The following is a 17,251-nucleotide window of genomic DNA, read 5'->3' on the forward strand; positions in this document are numbered from 1 at the left end:
TTTTCTTCTCAAAGATACTGGGGCAGTTTGCCATTTCCTTCTCCAGCTCATTTTACCAATGAGGAAACTGAGGCACACAGGGTGAAGTGACTTGCCCAGGGTCACACAGCTAGTAAGCCTCTGAGGTCGGATTTGAACTCTGGTTTTTCTGACTCCAGGCCTAGCACTCTGCGCACTATGGCACCCCCTAGCAGCCCCAGACATCAGCTACTGTTACTGTTATCAATTAGCCACAGGTTGGTTGTGAAATCTGGCTTCTGACCTCACAAACTCTGCCAAACTGCTCCCTCTAAGGTGACCCAGTGGCCAAACCCAGCGCTGTTTGTGAGCCCCACCACGACTCTGTCCCTTTCCTGCAGTTTTGTTCCTCCTTTGGGCTCGGTGGCACCCAACACATCTGGCTGCCCTGTGGCTCCCCATGTGGGCTCCTTCTCAGTGTCTGCTGTCTTACCATTCATAGCATCCCCCCACCTGTGCACATCTGTGTCACAGGACATCCCCTCCCCCTCTCCCCTCCCCTGCCCTCTTCTCTCTCCCCCTCTCCCCTCCCCTTTTCTCCCCCTCCTCTCCCCTCCCCTCCCCTCTCTTCCCCTCTTCTCCCTCAATGATTCCATCAGCCTTCCTGGGCTCACCCACCACCTCTGTGCAGATGACTCCCATATCTCCATTTCCAGCCATGTCTCTCTGGTGAGCCTAGAGTGCCCTCCTCTTCCTCCTCCCCTTCCTCCCCTTCCTCCTCTTCCTCCTCTTCCTCCTCCCCTTCCTCCCCTTCCTCCCCTTCCTCCTCTTCCTCCTCTTCCTCCTCTTCCTCCTCCTCCTCCTCCTCTTCTTCCTCCTCCTCTTCCTCCTCCTCCTCTTCCTCCTCCTCTTCCTCCTCTTCCTCCTCCTCCTCCTCTTCTTCCTCCTCCTCTTCCTCCTCTTCCTCCTCTTCCTCCTCCTCCTCTTCCTCCTCTTCCTCCTCTTCCTCCTCTTCCTCCCCTTCCTCCCCTTCCTCCTCTTCCTCCTCCTCTTCCTCTTCCTCCTCCTCCTCTTCCTCCTCTTCCTCCTCTTCCTCCTCTTCTTCCTCCTCCTCTTCCTCCTCCTCTTCCTCCTCCTCCTCCTCCTCTTCTTCCTCCTCCTCTTCCTCCTCTTCCTCCTCCCCTTCCTCCCCTTCCTCCTCTTCCTCCTCCTCTTCCTCCTCTTCCTCCTCCTCCTCCTCCTCCTCCTCTTCTTCCTCCTCCTCTTCCTCCTCTTCCTCCTCTTCCTCCTCTTCCTCCCCTTCCTCCTCCTCCTCCCCTTCCTCCCCTTCCTCTTCCTCCTCCCCTTCCTCCTCTTCCTCCTCCCCTTCCTCCTCTTCCTCCTCCCCTTCCTCCTCTTCCTCCTCCTCCTCCTCTTCCTCCTCTTCCTCCTCTTCCTCCTCCTCCTCCTCCTCCCCTTCCTCCCCTTCCTCCTCTTCCTCCTCTTCCTCCTCCTCCTCCTCCCCTTCCTCCTCTTCCTCCTCTTCTTCCTCTTCCTCCTCTTCCTCCTCCTCTTCCTCCTCCTCCTCCCCTTCCTCCCCTTCCTCCTCTTCCTCCTCTTCCTCCTCCTCCCCTTCCTCCTCTTCCTCCTCCTCTTCCTCCTCCCCTTCCTCCCCTTCCTCCCCTTCCTCCCCTTCCTCCTCTTCCTCTGCCTCTCAGAATGCCCGTCTCCCTTCAGCCACAGCTCTCCCAGCTGCCTTCCCTTTAAGGTTTGTTCCCTACCTCTCTGAATGACCAGTATTAAGACCTGAGTTCTAATATGACTTTAGATTCTTACTAGCTAGGGAATCTCGGGCAAGCCACTCAACCTCTGTTTGCCTCAGTTTCCTCAACTGGAATGTGGAGATAAAAATAGCTTCTAGTTTCTTGTGAGGCTCTAGAGGTCACCTGTCGTGCCTAGCACCGTGCCCGGGATGCCGTGAGTGCTCTACTATTCGAGAGAGATTCCTTTCCAATATTCTGGTTCTTTCCCTGGGGTCCCCCACAGTATTGCAATAAAACTCGGGAAACGGAGTCACTGAGTCTTGTAATTCTTTTGGGACGACTCACGATCAGTTTGACCCCAAATTCCATCACACATCAGAAGCACAAAGCCTGGCATTGTGCTAGACGTCAGAGGCATGGCCAGCTGGCGTGCTACCTGCCTGCTCATGGACAAGGGAGATGGGGCAGACTGCCTGGGGGGCGGTGCAGAGGGCCTGGGCAGCCCTGGGGGTGGGGGGTGGGGGGAGGTGCAGCGGTCTGGGCAGCCTGGGCGGTGGGGGGAGGTGCAGAGGGCCTGGCCTGCCGCGGCTCCCTACAGAATTCACTCCCGAGGTGCGGCGTACCCCTGCTCACCTGTCTGCTCCGCCGGCTCCAGCCCATGAGCCGCTTCCAGCTACGCGGCTCCAGGAAGAGCCGACAACCCTTGCGCAGCCCGGCCCGTGCCAGTCCTGGGGAAGCCGGCTGCGGTTGCTTTGCCATCAGCGATAAGCACTCGGGCCACGTCACTGCCAAGGTCAGACCCTGAGCGGGGAACGCAGGGGGAAGAGCTCAGGAAGGCCCGGCGCTATGGCGGGGGCTGGGTGGCCTAGGACACGCCCCTGAAGTTCGGACAGCGGTGCTGGCTAAGGAACCGATGGGTTCAGCTGGGCTGGATGGTGAAAGACCCTGTTCTCTCTAAAGCTTCGCTCTGGCCGGCTCTGGCTCTCGCTCCGCCATGAAGCCCGGGTTCCCCGGTCCCTTTCTGGGGACCTTTCTGCTTCTGCCAGCACTCTGCTGTGCTGCTCCCTCCCACAGACGCCCACCACCAGACATCCCTCCCCTGGTATCGTCACGATCACTACAATAGTTAGGAGCAGTCGCTAGCATGGATATAATGCTACTTCATTTGCTCCTACTGCCCCATCCTACAGATGTGGGGGCTAAAGGCAGACACTTGCTCAGGGTCACTCACACAGCCTGGAGTGCCGGATTGGAATTCGGGTCTTCCCGAATCCAAGTCCAGCGCTCTTTGCCCTGTGCGCCACCTTGCTGCCAAGGTAAGGGCAGGGGAAGAATGGTCCCTAATGACGTCCACGCTGGAGTCTTGGTCTCCGGCTTCTTTTCAAGCATTTTGTTTTGCCTCGGAATTATGCCTGAGGGGCTGCGATCGCCACCACTGGAGATTACCCATCCTGCGAGGAAGCACGTGGGTTTGCTTTCCGCGAGTGGCCCCTTCCGTGTCTCAGCTTCCTGACCCACAAAAAAGGTGTTTGGACAAGGCTTCGCTAAGATCCCTTCCTGAGCCGCGTGCCTGTGAGCCTGGGAATCTCTGCCTCCCCCCTCCCCCCCCCCCCAGACTGTACAGTGGTCGACGAGTTGCCCTCCCTCTGTGGTGACAACTAGCCTGGCTGCCCCAGAGAACAAGCTCTGAGCACGTTGCTCCAAGGTCGGGTAAACCAGCGCTATACCTGCGTGGGCACATCTGTGAGCTCCCCAGTGAGTGCAGCCCCTCCGGCCACCACAGCAGATTGTGACCCCTCCACCCAGGCGGCTCAGCCCCTGTGGTTGTTGTCCAGGCCCCCCCACTGATCTTCACGGAGAAGCTTCCTGGTCCATGAACACCGATGCTACACTGGGGTAATCCAAAACTGCTTTGGTCTTTATTGAAGTCAGCCCAATGCCCCGTGCATTAATTAAGCCCCTACTGAATGCTCGGTACAGTGCTAGGTGACAGGAATAGAATGACAAAAGGAGAAAGAGTGCACAGGTGCTGTTGTTAGTCATGGTCAATGAATGCCTATTTCATGTCCACACACGAGGCTCCAGCCAAGCAGCCGCCAACACAATGGGACCTTTAGGAGCACAGCTGACGGGAATCCGTGGGCCTGGTCATCCTCCCGATGAAATTGGGGCTCATTTTGAGGAGTGCTTCACCCCAGAATGTCCAGCCTCATCTTGGGGCAGGGCGGGTCTGCTCCCAAAGCTGGCAGAGTGCTGTGCCCACGCTTCCTCTAGTCCAGACACCCAGGTGAAGCCTTCCTTGAATTTTTTTTGGGGGGATGATCCAACATGTCGGGATGAAGCTCGCTGCTTTTAGCATCAGTTTCACAACTGACGGCACAGAGACATCCGCCCCCCTCCCCCCCTCCATCTTCACAGCCAAGGGAGACTGCTTTGGACACAGGCTTTGCACTGAGTGGACATGAGCATGCGCCCCTCTCTCAGGCTGGAGGGAGAGAGAACCAGGTGTCTCTGTCTTTCGTTCCAGCTTTGCCTCCCTCCCAACCAAACTCCTATTCCCAGTAGGTCGGTCCTTCAGAATTCTGCCTGTCTTGTTTCCTGTAACCTCTCACAACGTTCCTAGGCTGATGTGACTGCGGTCAGGCCGACCTATGACTCTCTAAAGGTAGGGAGGTGGGAGGGGAAGGGGAGACAGCGATGTCCCTGAGCCTGCATCCCCTCCAGAAAGCTCTGTAGGGACAGAGAACATCCATCCACACCCCCAGCCCACTTGCCCCTGCCATTGCACTCTGAAGGACACACACCACACACACATATACACACACAGAGACACACACAGACATACACACAGACACACACAGACACAGATAGACACACACACCACACACACAGACAGACACTCATACACACAGACACACACAACACACACAGACACACTCATACACATACGTACATACACACACAGACATACACGCACTCACACACACACACATACGTACACACAGATACACTCACACACACACACACCACACACGGACACACTCACGTACATACACACACATACATACAGAGACACACACATATACACACTCACACACCACACACACACCACACACACACACACACACACACACACACACACACACACGGCTCGGCTTCTTGCCTGTCAAGATAAGATAGAATCTGACCAAGGGTCTTGATTCCAGCCCCCCCCCCCCCCCCCGGCCTCCCGCTGTCTCTGCTCGGACACATGCTGACTGTTATCCATTGAAGCTCCCTAGGCTGGTGGAAGAGGTGGGACAGGGATGGGGGTGGGGGGACCAGGACCCAGCTCCTGGGATACTGGATATATGACGTTAATGCGCATAGCTTGTGCCTTGTGCCAAGAGAGCCGTGCATCAGCTGGGCATGCAGGGGACATTAGAAGAAGCAAGTCAGGTGGCAGGAAGGAGGAATGCAGCATCCTCTGGTGCCTGGGGATGGCCCGTCTCCCACACGTCCTCTCCACGAGCCCCCCTTCTCTGACTGGCCGCTGCTGCATCTAAAAGGAAGGAAGGAAATAAACACCTGCCAGGTGCCCGCCAGGTGCCTGACCCTGTGCCAGGTGCTTTACCCGCGTCTTATCTCATTTGACCCTCACAACAACCCTGGGAAGTGGCTGCTGCGATTGTCCACATTTTACATTTGGAGAAACCGAGGCAGGAAGAAATGAAGGGGTTGCCAAGGGCCCCACCAGCTAGCGAGTGTCTGAAGCCAGATCTGAACAAGCTGAGCACCACTCTGAAGGCCCTTAGAGCTCAGGATGGACAACAAGAGCTCCCAGGGGGAGGGGAGGCCCCCTGCCATGCCTTTCACACCCAGGTGGCTCGGATGGCGCTTTGGGCTTCTTCCTGCCTCCCATCCTGGGGCTCCTTGGGCCGGGGTCCGGTGAAGGAAGAATCAGGGATGGCGGCCTAACAAGATAGCCCCCATCGGGAGTGGGCCGAGTGCTCTGGGCTCCCTGCCAGGGCTGTTAGACAGGCTGGGGCAGGGGCCGGGCAGGGACCCCAGGCTCACTTACCTGTCACCCTCGAACGCAGGTTCTGCGACATTCCTGTTCGCTGTTGAATCGGTTGCTGGTGCCGCCACAGCCGCTGTACCAGAAGCGGGCACAAGCGTCCACCTCCTTGTCATAGTACCACCGGACCACGTACTCCCCACAGTTCCCAGGTCTCAGGGCTTCCAGGCACTGTGGATCTAGGAGGGCCCCAATCCAGGGAGTCAGCTTAGCCTTTCCTCCACAGACGGGGCATAGAGGTGTTCATTGTCCTCAGTCACAGGAAGACGACAGAAGGAGGCAGCTTGGGTCTCAGTGGGAGGCTTAAAAGGTGGGACCCCAGGGATGGGGCGCTTGGTGAGCTGAGCTAAGCTAGCAACCAGCCTCTAGACCAAAGGCTGGCAGGAAGGAGCATGAACAAAGAGAGGCCCATGTGGGTCAGGCCCTTTCTGGGACCCAGAACTGAAAGAGGGCTTCCCGAACACACGTGTACCGGAGGGGAAGGCGTGCAGCCCATGAACAATGAGTCCTGGCCCCAGTGTTTATTCACCAGCTGTGTGACCCTGGGCGAGTCACCTGACTTCTCTAGGGCTCAGCTTCCCCCTTCATAAATAATGCTGACCAGTAACAACATCTGCACTCTGCCTCACAGGGAGGGGGTAAGGAAAGCCCTCAGATCTCTATAAAGAGGGAGAAAACACGGATTAGGCTCTTCCCGAGGGCCAGGGCATCAAAGCTCTTATTATATCTTGGGACTGGGGCCCAGTGAGAGAGGGTGGGGGTGGCTCCCCCTTCAGGTGGAGCAGGAATGGATCATGAGGATGTGCCAAAGCACAAAAGTGCCCCGAGGGTCCGGGAGCCAGCCACGGGCAGGGCTGGCCCCCACAGCTGTTCTTCCCACGATCCCAGGCCACCTTCTCTATGGCTCTCATCTCTCCCCAGGGGGAAGCCAAGGCACTCTTGGGGTGGGTGGGCCCCCGGCACACATGGGACCTCCTCCCTGGGAGGGGCTAGATGCCTTATTTCTTTATTTTTTGTGGGGCAATGAGGACGGATGCCCTTTTATTGGGGATGTTGTTCACACATGGGTTAGACTAGGTAGTCCCTGAAAGATCCTGGGGTTCTCGGGAATCAGTTGCCAGGTTCCCTAACTTCTTGGCCCCAACCCAAGCCCCAGCCCATGGAGTTTAGAAACCAGGAGATCAGTGCCTGCTCTCCCACCAAAGAGGAGAAATAAAGACTGCTCACCCTCCCGATCCCATTCAAAGGCAAGTTAGCCGGTCTAGACCAAGATTGTAGATTTTATACACGAGAAGAGGGAAGATCCCACGGGTAGTGGCCGGCCCTCTCACCTTGGCGTGCGGTCTCAGCAGGGGGCATGATAAAAATGGGCTGAGTGCTGCTGTCCTCATCCTGTGTCCTGCCACCAGCCAACGGGCGGGTCGACTGTCTGTGATCCACGGGCATGTTGCTTGTGGCCACAGTAGGGCCTCCACTCCAGAGTGATGGGGAAAATCCAGGTCCTTCCTCCTGGGCTTCTGGAGGGCCGAGCTGCAGGAGAACGGAGTGAATCCCCACGCTCCTCACTGCAGTCAACCTTGTCCTCCCAGGAGGCCTCCCCCCGCCGACCCCATCAATCAGTGACCACTTCTAGGCATCTGCACTGCCCCAGCTTGTGACAACTGGCGGACGAAGAAGGCACAAGAGAGACCCCTCTTAGGGGTCATCCGCCTGAGTCCCATGGTGACCTGAGATCCCCAGGAGGAGGGGAACACACACACACACACACACACACACACACACACACACACACATTATGGATGCCTCTATAGTCACAGTCGTTGTTTGAAGAGAACCTTTTGTGAGCACAATGGTGGAAACAACCATTGCACCCACATGGGGGGGGGAGCAGAGTTCATCTCTGGCATAAGACACTCCCTGCTCCCCTCCCCCAGGGACCCCTCCGAATGCTCGAGCCTTCCCTGTGATGAGTCTACATCTTGTCTGTGCATAGTCATTTGCCTGTTGTCTCCTCAAATGACTAGGAGCTCCTTGAAGGCAGGGACTGGCACTTAGTCCAGAGCCTGGCGCATAGTAGGTGCTTAATGGATGCTTGTGACTGACTGTCTGACTGATGTCTAATATTAAATCTGCTTAAAAATGCAGGTTCTCTGGAGGAACTTGGCTCCCCCAGAGGTGCCAGGTAAGGGCTGTCCCCCCTCGCCCCTGTGACCCTGGAGCAAGCAGAGGTGGGGGCGAGCCCAGGAACACAGGAGGATGGAGAACTTGGGCATGTGGACTTATGCTGAGGACAGCCCTGGAGGAACTAGACTGCAAAGGTTTCCAGTCTCTAAATAACCCCTCTTCTCTCTGTTCCTCTGAAGCGTGTCCCAAGTGCCCCTTGCTGTCCCTTCCGGCCAACTTCCTTCTCCAAGAGGAGTTTTGTCCATGGGATCCTGTCCACCCTTTCTTGGAATCCTCTGAAACCTCTGGGACAGGCAAGTCACTTCCCAACTCTCCCCGTCATTCCAAGCTGGAGCACTCATTCCCCCGCCCCCCCATCCCCATCGTTTGCACCCCTACCACAGCAGAGACTCCGTTGGTCCCTGCAGCTTCTGACTTATTGAGGCATCAGCTAGACCTGAGCGAGACTGCCCTGCAGAGAGGGTCAGAGATGAGGCAGAGCCCAGAACTTCTTCCTCGGGGTCCCTCCCGCCCCCCACCAGTGCTCTGCTTAGTCACATCAGGGTAGAGCACAGATGCTACAGAAATAACAGCCCGGACGCCCTCACTTCTGACCCAGGAGCTCAGACACAAACACCGGTTCCCTGTTGACCTTTCATGATGTGTTGGCCTGGAATGTGGTCTTTGGGGGCCACAGGCACCAGAAGTCAGCACTGCCGGGGTGCAGAGGGTGGGAGCGGTCCTTGGTGGGGAGTTGGGGGGCCCAAGTATCCCTAGCACCCGGATGGTGGGTTTGCTTCTGCTCCCAAACAGAAACACAGGAGGAAAAGAAGCTGGGAGTTTGCGGGAATCCTGGCCAAAGGCCTTGGGGCACAGATAGAAGAAGAGAGTGGGTTCTGAGGCACCCAGGTGGGAGCAGCCCCACAGGCTGCTGGGCAGGGCGCGTTTGGACACCCAGGCAAGGCTGTTCCATGCAGGTGGAGGGCAGCCACCCTGCCCTCCAACTCTTCTGCACATGGAGACCCCATTGGAATCAGTCCAACCCAACATTTATCAGGAGACTATAAGCTCCCTGAAGGCAGGCACTATTCTGTCCTTGTCTGGTATGGCAGGGCAGCTATCCATGGGAGGAGGTTGAGGCTGGGAGCCGGAAGACCAGGAGACAGGAGGTACGGTGGGGGAGAAGAGGGTCAGGACACTTGGGGACAATGCCAATAAGCTCATCTGAGCAGGACGGGAAAGCCTCCGTGCCTGAGTAAAAACCCTTCCTGGCCCGGTCAGCACCACCGTGGGCAGGCAGCGTCTGGCTGTTGTGTGAGGGCCAAGGTGAGATTAGGGAACCGCTGCACCTGTGATCTGGAGAGACCCAGCAGTGCCAGCCCAGGAGCCCCGGAGCACAGCCCACTCACTTCTCCCAGGCAGGGAAACTGAGGCCAAAAAGTTAAGTGACTGGCCCAGGGTCACACAGGGTTGGGAAGCCTGGCTCCGTGCTTTCCAGCTGGGAAGAGGCAGACTTACCGACTCAGCGCTCTCCACCTCCGCCACCTCAGCAGGGGGGGCGCCCACCGTCCCCCTCAGCACTGCCCCCAACCCAGGTCCAGGATGAAGAACCGAGGACGCGAGGATTTGGTGCAGGTAGGAGTGTGGGTCCTCACAGATTTTCTGGAACAGTTTATTCTCCAGGGCTGCCGAGAGAAAGAGGAGGAGGCAGTTCTCCTCAGCCTTCTGGGCCAGGGTCTCAGGGGGCACAGGGGAGGGGGCATCGTCCTGCCCGCAGGCAGGTGCCCCTGAAGAGTGAGCGCCTCCCCAGCATTATCGGCCGCTCTTCCAGCTGAGGGCGAGAGCCCAGAGGAGAGGAGCAGCAGCACTGCCCCCCCCCTGCCACGGGGCCCCGTGGGGAGCCCCCTTGCCCCCATTCCAGGCCCTTACTGGGGACTGGAGGCATTCTGCCCACAGGTGGCACCGGCCTGCCCAAGAGACCTGGCATTGCTTAGGCTGCGACAAGCCAGTGAGCCGATGGCCATGGTGGGGTGTGTGTGTGTGTGGAGGGATGGCAGGCGAGAAAGGGAAGGGCCTCGCACCATGGCTAGGGGAAGCAGCCCGGCTGGGGTACAGATGGTGGTTGGGAAGTAGCCTCACCCGCATGGATTTGAAATAAAACACACGTGATATTAAACCTGCAAGGTCATGTGAGGAAGATGGCCCCTATCCCAGCTGGAAGACCCGAGTTCAAATCCAGTCTCAGATATTTACTAGCTGTGTGGCCCTGGGCAAGTCACTTCACCTCTGTTTGTCCAGGTGAGAGACTCCTGTCTGAAACTAGGATGTGCAGGAAGCTAGGAATTGTGGCTTTGGCTCAGGCATGTCTGGCTGGGGGGGAAGGGTGGGGCGCAGACGTGAGCAGCTGGCCTGGGTAGGTGGGTTGAGCTTCGATCTTTGTCAAATAGGAGCCTTGCTCCTCTTTCACCCTCTCTCCCTCCCACAAGAGCCACCAATCCCAAGGGGGGACACTGGCTGGGTGACCTTGGCTGAGCATCGCCTCAGTCTTTAAATGGGGAGAGCCCCCCCTTCTCTGACGCTGCTTGTCAGCCCCCAAAGCTCCAGACAGTCCTTGTCTCTGGAAGTACTTCCCCTTCCCGCTCAGGGGAAGCACCGACCTCCTATTTCCTTACTGGCTCAACAGAGCACGGGGTAAAGGGGGCGCTGTGTTGGCGCTCCCAGGGGCTAGCGACGGCCATAAAGCAAAGAGCCTCCCAATGTGCCCATGCAGATGACAGGCTGGCGCTGGGCACCAGGAGCTGCAGGGTTTAATGATACCCCCGAGCTAGCCAGAGAGAGGGAAGGGATTCAGGCTTAGCAGCTTCAGGCTCTGAAGGATGTTCGCACGGAAGGGGCATACCCTCCTTCTGCCTGGCACCACAGGGTAGAGCTAGGAGCTCTGGGGGTGGCCAACATCAGCTCCTTCCAAGGCAAAGTGGAATTGGCTGCCTTTGAGGTAATGAGCTCCCCATCTCCGGGGAGTCTGTAGAGAATGGCTACACAGCAAGCACTTATTAAGTGCCAAGTGTATACCAGGCCCTGGGGACACAGAGGCGGTGCCTGTCCTCCCTCTTCCTCTCGGCTTTCACAACTCGCTGGGGGAGGGGCCTCCCTGGGGCAGTGGGGGAGAGGGCTCCTCGCAGGCAAGGGGCTCCTTGGGGACCCCTGTAGGCACTTCCCTGAGGCCGCAGGGGAGGGAGCTCCTCGCAGGCAAGGGGCTCCTTGGGAACCCCTGTAGGTGCCTCCCTGGGGCCGCGGGGGAGGGGGCTCCTCGCAGGCATGGGGCTCCTTGGGGACCCCTGTAGGTGCCTCCCTGGGGCCACGGGGGAGAGGGGAGAAGAAGGGGTGCGGCCTGGACTCCCCTTACCTGGGAGGGTTTGGAAGTCACCGATCTGGTAGACATGCTCACTGTCAGGGTCGGTAGCGATCAGCTCCATTTCTCGGCGGAAGACCTGGAATTCGGGGCCACTCTCCCTCACCACGCCGATCACGAAGACCTCCACACTGGAGGCGTTGGCCTTGCTCACCTCCTGCTCCAGGCTCATCTCGTCGCGGGGGTCCGCCTGCCCGTCGGTGATGACCAAGGCCACCTTCCTCACCGATGGCCTGGCGGCCTGGAACATGGCGTTGGCAGCATGCAGGGCCGAGGCCGTGTAGGTGCCTTCCCCCAGGTAGGGCATGCTGTCCACGGAGCTCTTGAGGCGGTCGGTGCTGGAGAAGTGCCGCAGGTCAGCCACCACCTCCACCTTGTGGCTGTAGTTGATAAGGCCCATGCGGGCCGTGGCGTGGTCCACGGCCACGCGGTCCACCAGCTTCTTGACAAAGTCTTTGATGATTTGAAAGTTCTCCGGCCCCACGCTCTCGGAGCTGTCAATCACGAACACCAGCTCCAAGGGGCTCTCTCTGCACTTGGCCCCACACCCTGCAAGACCATCACGGTCGGTACAAGGGAGGTGGTAGGGAGAGAGGGGGGAACCTGGTCCTGGGAGCCCAGAGCACCGGACACTGCCAAACAGGGCAGCTCAGAGGGCAGCCAAGTGAGGAGGGCAGAACAATGAGGGGGCGCAACTCACAAACACCCCCACACTCTCACACTCAAACCCAAATACACACTCACCCAGTCACTCACACTTACACACTCATACAGACACACATACCCACACACATACACACAGCTAAAGTGTCACACTCACCCCACCCCCACCCTCACACCTACATACATTCACCCACACACACTCACATACACCCTCAGACCATTCAGATGAGCATCTTTGCTCCTATGAGGGTGTGGCATCCGACAGGCTCAGCTTGGCTCTTTGAGCCCCAGAAAAGTTGTCCTGGGAAATCGGTCCTATTTCCACAGCTCTGGGCACTTTCTATCACATGTGTCTATCACTGACCTGTGTGTGTGTGTGGGGGGGGGTCCTAAGCTCGGGGCCCAGCCCTAAGACAGTCTTCTGGGCTGGGAGGATTTGGGGACTGGTGTCTACCCACATCATTGTTGTTAGTAACACTGGCTACCATTTATACTGTGCTGACTGAGTGCCTGGGCCCATTGTGTTTATAATTATTCCCTCATTTGATCCTCAGAACAATCCTGGCAGAGACTGGGGGAGGTGTTTACAGATGGGGAAACTGATGTAGATGGGTTAAGTGACTTGCCCAGGGTCACACAGCTATAAGTGTCAAGTGTCTGAGGCTAGATTTGAACTCAGGTCCTCCTGAATCCAGGCCAGTGTTCTATTTCACCATCAGCAGCTTATGTGGATATTTGAAAGAGAGTTATCACTTCCCTCCCCAGTTAAAATCTTACCACATATTTCAATAATCAGTTTGATAATCTCTTCTCTCTGGAAGGACAAAAAAAGAGCATCATTCACTGGTTCAAACTGCACAGATCTGACTCTTCCAGGAGCTTCCAGGTGCTCACATGTGTGCTTGTCTCTGTGTGTGTGCGCTCATCTGTTTGTGTGTGTGAGTATGTGTGTGTATGTATGTGTGTGCTCATCTGTGTGTGTCTATGTGTACTTGTCTGTGTGTGTGAGTGAGAGTGTAGGTATATGTGTGTGTGCTCATATGTATGTGTGTGTCTGTGTGTGCTCATCTGTGTGTGTGTGTGTGTGTTCTCATGCCAGTAATCTGAGAGCCCGCTGCTCATTGGGGCTCCTGGGCCTGCTGTACTGGGGTGGGGGGCTCCCTCTGTTGTTTGCCAGGCCAGTATCTGGCTGCTCAGGCTTAGCCTGACTTGTGAGCATCTTGGCTGTCCACTGACACACGGGCTCCCCAGAAAGAGGGGAGAACAGTCCCCTGACTCCTTCCAGCCAGAGCGCTAGGTCCCACTCATGCCTGGAACCAGGAGGCTGCTCTCCCTCCTTAGAAAGGGAGACTGCCCAAGGGACAAGTCAGCGCTCTGAGGGAGAAGGACAGTCAGGCAGGGAAGGGCAGAGAAGAAAGTACCTGGGGTGCAGCCAGGGTTTGGGGCACTGGGGGATAGGAAGCCTAGCTGGGCAGCTGATTATTTTACTTAATTATAATTGCTAATTAGGTGCCGAGCCTTTGTTTCTAGGTGGCTGAAGGTCGTCAAGCGCTCTCAGCACCCTCTCAACCTCTGCACCCTGAGACAAAGCCCAGCCTCTCTATCCTAGTTCTGGTTCACAGAGTTCTCTTTCCTCATCCACACCAAGCTCCCAGAGCCTCCACAGCAGCGTTAGGACCCATGGGCCAGCGCCCTTCAAAGCCCACTGGAGTAAGGGGGTAGGGGGTGGTGCCTGAAAGCAAGCCCTCAAACTGTCGGCGCAGGGTGGTCATGGGAATAACCACAGATACTCACAGTGAGTCCGAGGTCCCCTTTGGGTCCCGGCAGCCCCTGGGAAGTAGGAAGACAGTGCCCATGAGCACTTGCTGCAGCCCTCATTCTTTAGGAAATGACCGAGAGACCGCACAGACTAACTTGCCTCTCTTCCTGGGGCTCCAGGATCACCGATCTCTCCCTTCTCCCCTTTCTTCCCCACATCCCCTGGGCTTCCGGGCTCACCCTGGACAAGACAGCAAAGACAGGACATTCACTGCAGGACGGAGACCCGCTAACTCCCTGGCAGGAGCAGCTCCACAGTCGGAGAGTCACCGAGGGTGGGCAGCCTTCCTTCATGTGCGCAAGGCAACCCCACACTGGGACAGCTCGCTCGCACTTCTCAGGTGCCTGCATCAGTTTTCACGAGGAAGGGCAGACATGGGAGCTAGGCTGCCCAGGGATTAGCTGCTATGTCTGAGATGCCCTGGCCCGGGACCTGACCTTTGGGCAGGAACACAGGGACACGGGCCTCTCTGTCTGCCTGACTCCTCTGTCTCTGTCTCCCTGCAATCCGGTCTCTCTGTCTCTCCCTCCTTCCCCCCGATCCCCTCTCTCTCAAGTTCTGACACTGGAGGAGCTTTGGCAGGGAGGCATCTCTGGTCCAGGCCTGGGAGTTTTTCTAAAACATAAAGAAAAGAGCTGAAGTGAAGAAGTCACAGATCCCGTGACTGACACTTACCTTTTGGCCAGGCAGGCCGAGGCCCACGGTACCCTTCTGCCCCTGAGGGCCTTGGGGGCCCTGCTCCCCCTGCAATGACACAGGAAGAATGAGTTTTCTCACCATTGTCTGCAGAGGGGGGCAGGTCCCCCTGGGCATCTCAGCAGATCTCCCTGCACACCCCAGTAGATCCTGTGATCTGCTTCGGGGCTGGAGCAGATAGGCCACCTAAGGCTCCAATTCTGGGACAGGCCTCCTTCACATGAGCTCGGTGGGCCAGGACACATGTGGGGTGGTGACCTGAACCCACTCACAAGCTTTGGGTTGGATCATCCACTGAGCAGCTTGTGCCCCACCTAGAGGGGGCATTTCCTTTCCAAGCCAGGATGCCCCAGTCCTACTGAGGGCCCCGTGTCCAGCCTTCATGCCTGCAATCCATCTCCTTGGGCCCAGGAAAGTGCCCAGTCAGGAGACATGCCCAACTCACCTTAATCCCTTGTGTGCCATAGCCTGGGGGGCCCGGGGGTCCTGGCAAACCTTTCTGCCCAATGACGCCCTGTTAGAGAGAGAGAGCAAGAGAGCAAGAAACACACTGGTCTCTGATACCCCCAACACCATCCTTGGCTCTGACCAGGACAAGCAGAAGAACAACTGGGAAGAAGGCCTTTGCAGCATTTTTCTGTGCCGGCTGTCCGTGCTGGACATCCAGGGTCTTCACGTTCTCCCCTTCCCCTAAAAGGGCATGCTCTCAGGAAAGGGTTATTCAGACTAAAGTGTAAAGGGCTGATGAGGCCTAACTGGGCAGGAGGGGGATTTCTATTATAACAGGAGATTCACCTTCTCTCCATAGCCCAGCCCACAAACACTCCCACACAGGAAGGGCCACCATCCCATGCTATAAAAGGATCTGTTGAAAGGGCTGGGAATGCTCGGCCTGGAAAATGGAAGGCTGGGGCAGAGGCCTCGTGTTTGGCTTCAAGTACTTGAAGGCCTGCCATGGAACGGAGCAGGGAGGTCAGGGCTGGGGGCTATGGCTGGGCAGAGGTACAGAGGCACAGGCTTGGCCTGGGTATGAGGCAAAATGCAGCAGAATCACAGCATCTCTGAGGGAGGCAGGACTCCGAGGCCTCCCCAGGTCCATCCAGATCCTAGCAAGAATCCTCTCGAGACAGGCAGTGGATAGAGCACTGGCCCTGGATTCAGGAGGACCTGAGTTCAAATCCAGCCTCAGACACTTGACACTTACTAGCTGTGTGACCCTGGGCAAGTCACTTAACCCCAATTGCCTCACCAAAACAAAACAAAAGAATCCCCTGGAGACCCTCCCTCAAGGGCTGAACATCCATCCTGGGGTGGGGAGCTCATCACCACCAGCACGGCTGTGTGCCAGAGGGGCAGCTCTCCTTGCTGAGGCTTCCCTTTGTCTGGATTTCCTCACCAGAGTGTGTGTTCTTGGCATTCGAGGCTACTTGGCTATTCACACGTGCACGCACACATACACAAAAACACATTCTCACACACTCACATGCTCACACACTTACACACTCACACATAACACTCACTTATACTCTCTGCTGTCCCAGTTGATCATCACACAATGTTGTTGTTACTGCTTACAGAGTTCTTCTGGATCTGCCCCTGTCAGTCAGCATCAGCTCATGCAAACTCACATAGACTCACAAATGCACACACTCACACCTCCTTCTTTGGCTTGGGGGGAGGGCAGGGAAGGAAAGAAGTCTCTTGGATTGTCTGGTTAACCACAGACCCCAGCGCTGCTGCGCCAGCCTCGCGACTGTTTCCTAGGACAAGCCAGAGAAAGCCTGACCCTGTTCAGCACTGGTTTGGAGGAGAAAGCCCCATCCCCGTGTCTCTGTGTAGTCTCTGCCAGTCCCCTGCCTCCCTCTTAACTCCTCTCCTGTCTCGCTCTCTTTGTTTCTGTCTCTCTTTTGGTCTCTCTCTGTGTCTCTCTTTGTCTCTATCTCTATCTCTGTGTCCCTCTCCCTGTCTCTTTGTCCCTGTTTCTTTCTCTGTATCTCTGTCTTTTCCCTCACCACCCATCTGTTTGTCTGTACCCTCCCGCCATCCCTGGGAGGGGGGCCTGAAGGACCGACCACTTCAGGGGCCTGTGTGATAGGCTAACTGCACTGGCCTCTTCCGGGAGCCGCCTGGGTTGAGCATCTCTGGCCACTCCCCAGTGGAGGCCAACACAGGGCATCTCTGGCAGCCCAGACAGCTCCTTCCTCCAGAGGCACTCATTGGTTGTCTTAGAAACCTAATCTAGCTGATGAAGGCGCCATTTTGACAGCATCTTTGCACTACAACCAATTGGCTTAAAGGGGCCTGGATTCTCTGGTTTCCCTACAGTGATGCTTCTCCGAAGCTCCTGGGGGGATGGGAGTAGTGAGGGGGAGAAGCTCCAGGAATGAGCAGAGACCCAAAGAGAGAGTAAACTATCTTGGGAAGTCCCTGGAGACGCTTCTGTCATGGGCCCAACTCTGATTTCCCGGCCCTGCCCAGCGCTCCCACACGCTGACCTTCGGTCCCTGGATTCCTATGCCCCGAGGTCCAGAGGGTCCAGGAGGGCCTCTCACACCGGGATCTCCCTGAAAAGACACCGGAAAGAGGGATATTGGGCACTCTGAGTATATATCACAGAACATACTTCGGGCCAAAAGCCATGTTTCAACACTGGGGCTAAAGTTCTGGGCAGCGTGAAGGCCCAGCCTTGGCCCGTTCTCTGGGCCCCAGTGGCTTGGCTTGGCCCGTGTTGTTGGCCCATG

General features: G+C 57.1%; 1 protein-coding gene across 6 annotated transcripts in view; it reads right to left on the reverse strand.

Annotated features, from left to right (window-relative positions):
- Nucleotides 1-4,755: 4,755 nt before the first annotated feature.
- The window catches only part of COL28A1 (collagen type XXVIII alpha 1 chain), a 63,256-nt gene continuing 50,760 nt past the window's right edge, over nucleotides 4,756-17,251 (reverse strand). For 5 of the 6 annotated variants that reach the window (XM_043969430.1, XM_043969426.1, XM_043969427.1 and 2 more), the window contains 11 exons: nucleotides 17,006-17,074; nucleotides 14,956-15,024; nucleotides 14,490-14,558; nucleotides 13,914-13,994; nucleotides 13,790-13,825; nucleotides 12,773-12,809; nucleotides 11,327-11,881; nucleotides 9,439-9,605; nucleotides 7,089-7,287; nucleotides 5,761-5,936; nucleotides 4,756-5,241 (listed from right to left, as the gene is read on the reverse strand). In XM_043969430.1, coding sequence (XP_043825365.1) covers nucleotides 5,764-5,936; nucleotides 7,089-7,287; nucleotides 9,439-9,605; nucleotides 11,327-11,881; nucleotides 12,773-12,809; nucleotides 13,790-13,825; nucleotides 13,914-13,994; nucleotides 14,490-14,558; nucleotides 14,956-15,024; nucleotides 17,006-17,074 — 1,455 coding nt within the window. In that variant the 3' untranslated portion in view covers nucleotides 4,756-5,241; nucleotides 5,761-5,763. The remainder of the gene's footprint in view (nucleotides 5,242-5,760; nucleotides 5,937-7,088; nucleotides 7,288-9,438; nucleotides 9,606-11,326; nucleotides 11,882-12,772; nucleotides 12,810-13,789; nucleotides 13,826-13,913; nucleotides 13,995-14,489; nucleotides 14,559-14,955; nucleotides 15,025-17,005; nucleotides 17,075-17,251) is intronic. The other variant, XM_043969428.1, reaches the window with a different exon arrangement.

This window comes from Dromiciops gliroides, chromosome 5 (assembly GCF_019393635.1).
Source record: "Dromiciops gliroides isolate mDroGli1 chromosome 5, mDroGli1.pri, whole genome shotgun sequence".
Lineage (NCBI taxonomy): Eukaryota > Metazoa > Chordata > Mammalia > Microbiotheria > Microbiotheriidae > Dromiciops > Dromiciops gliroides.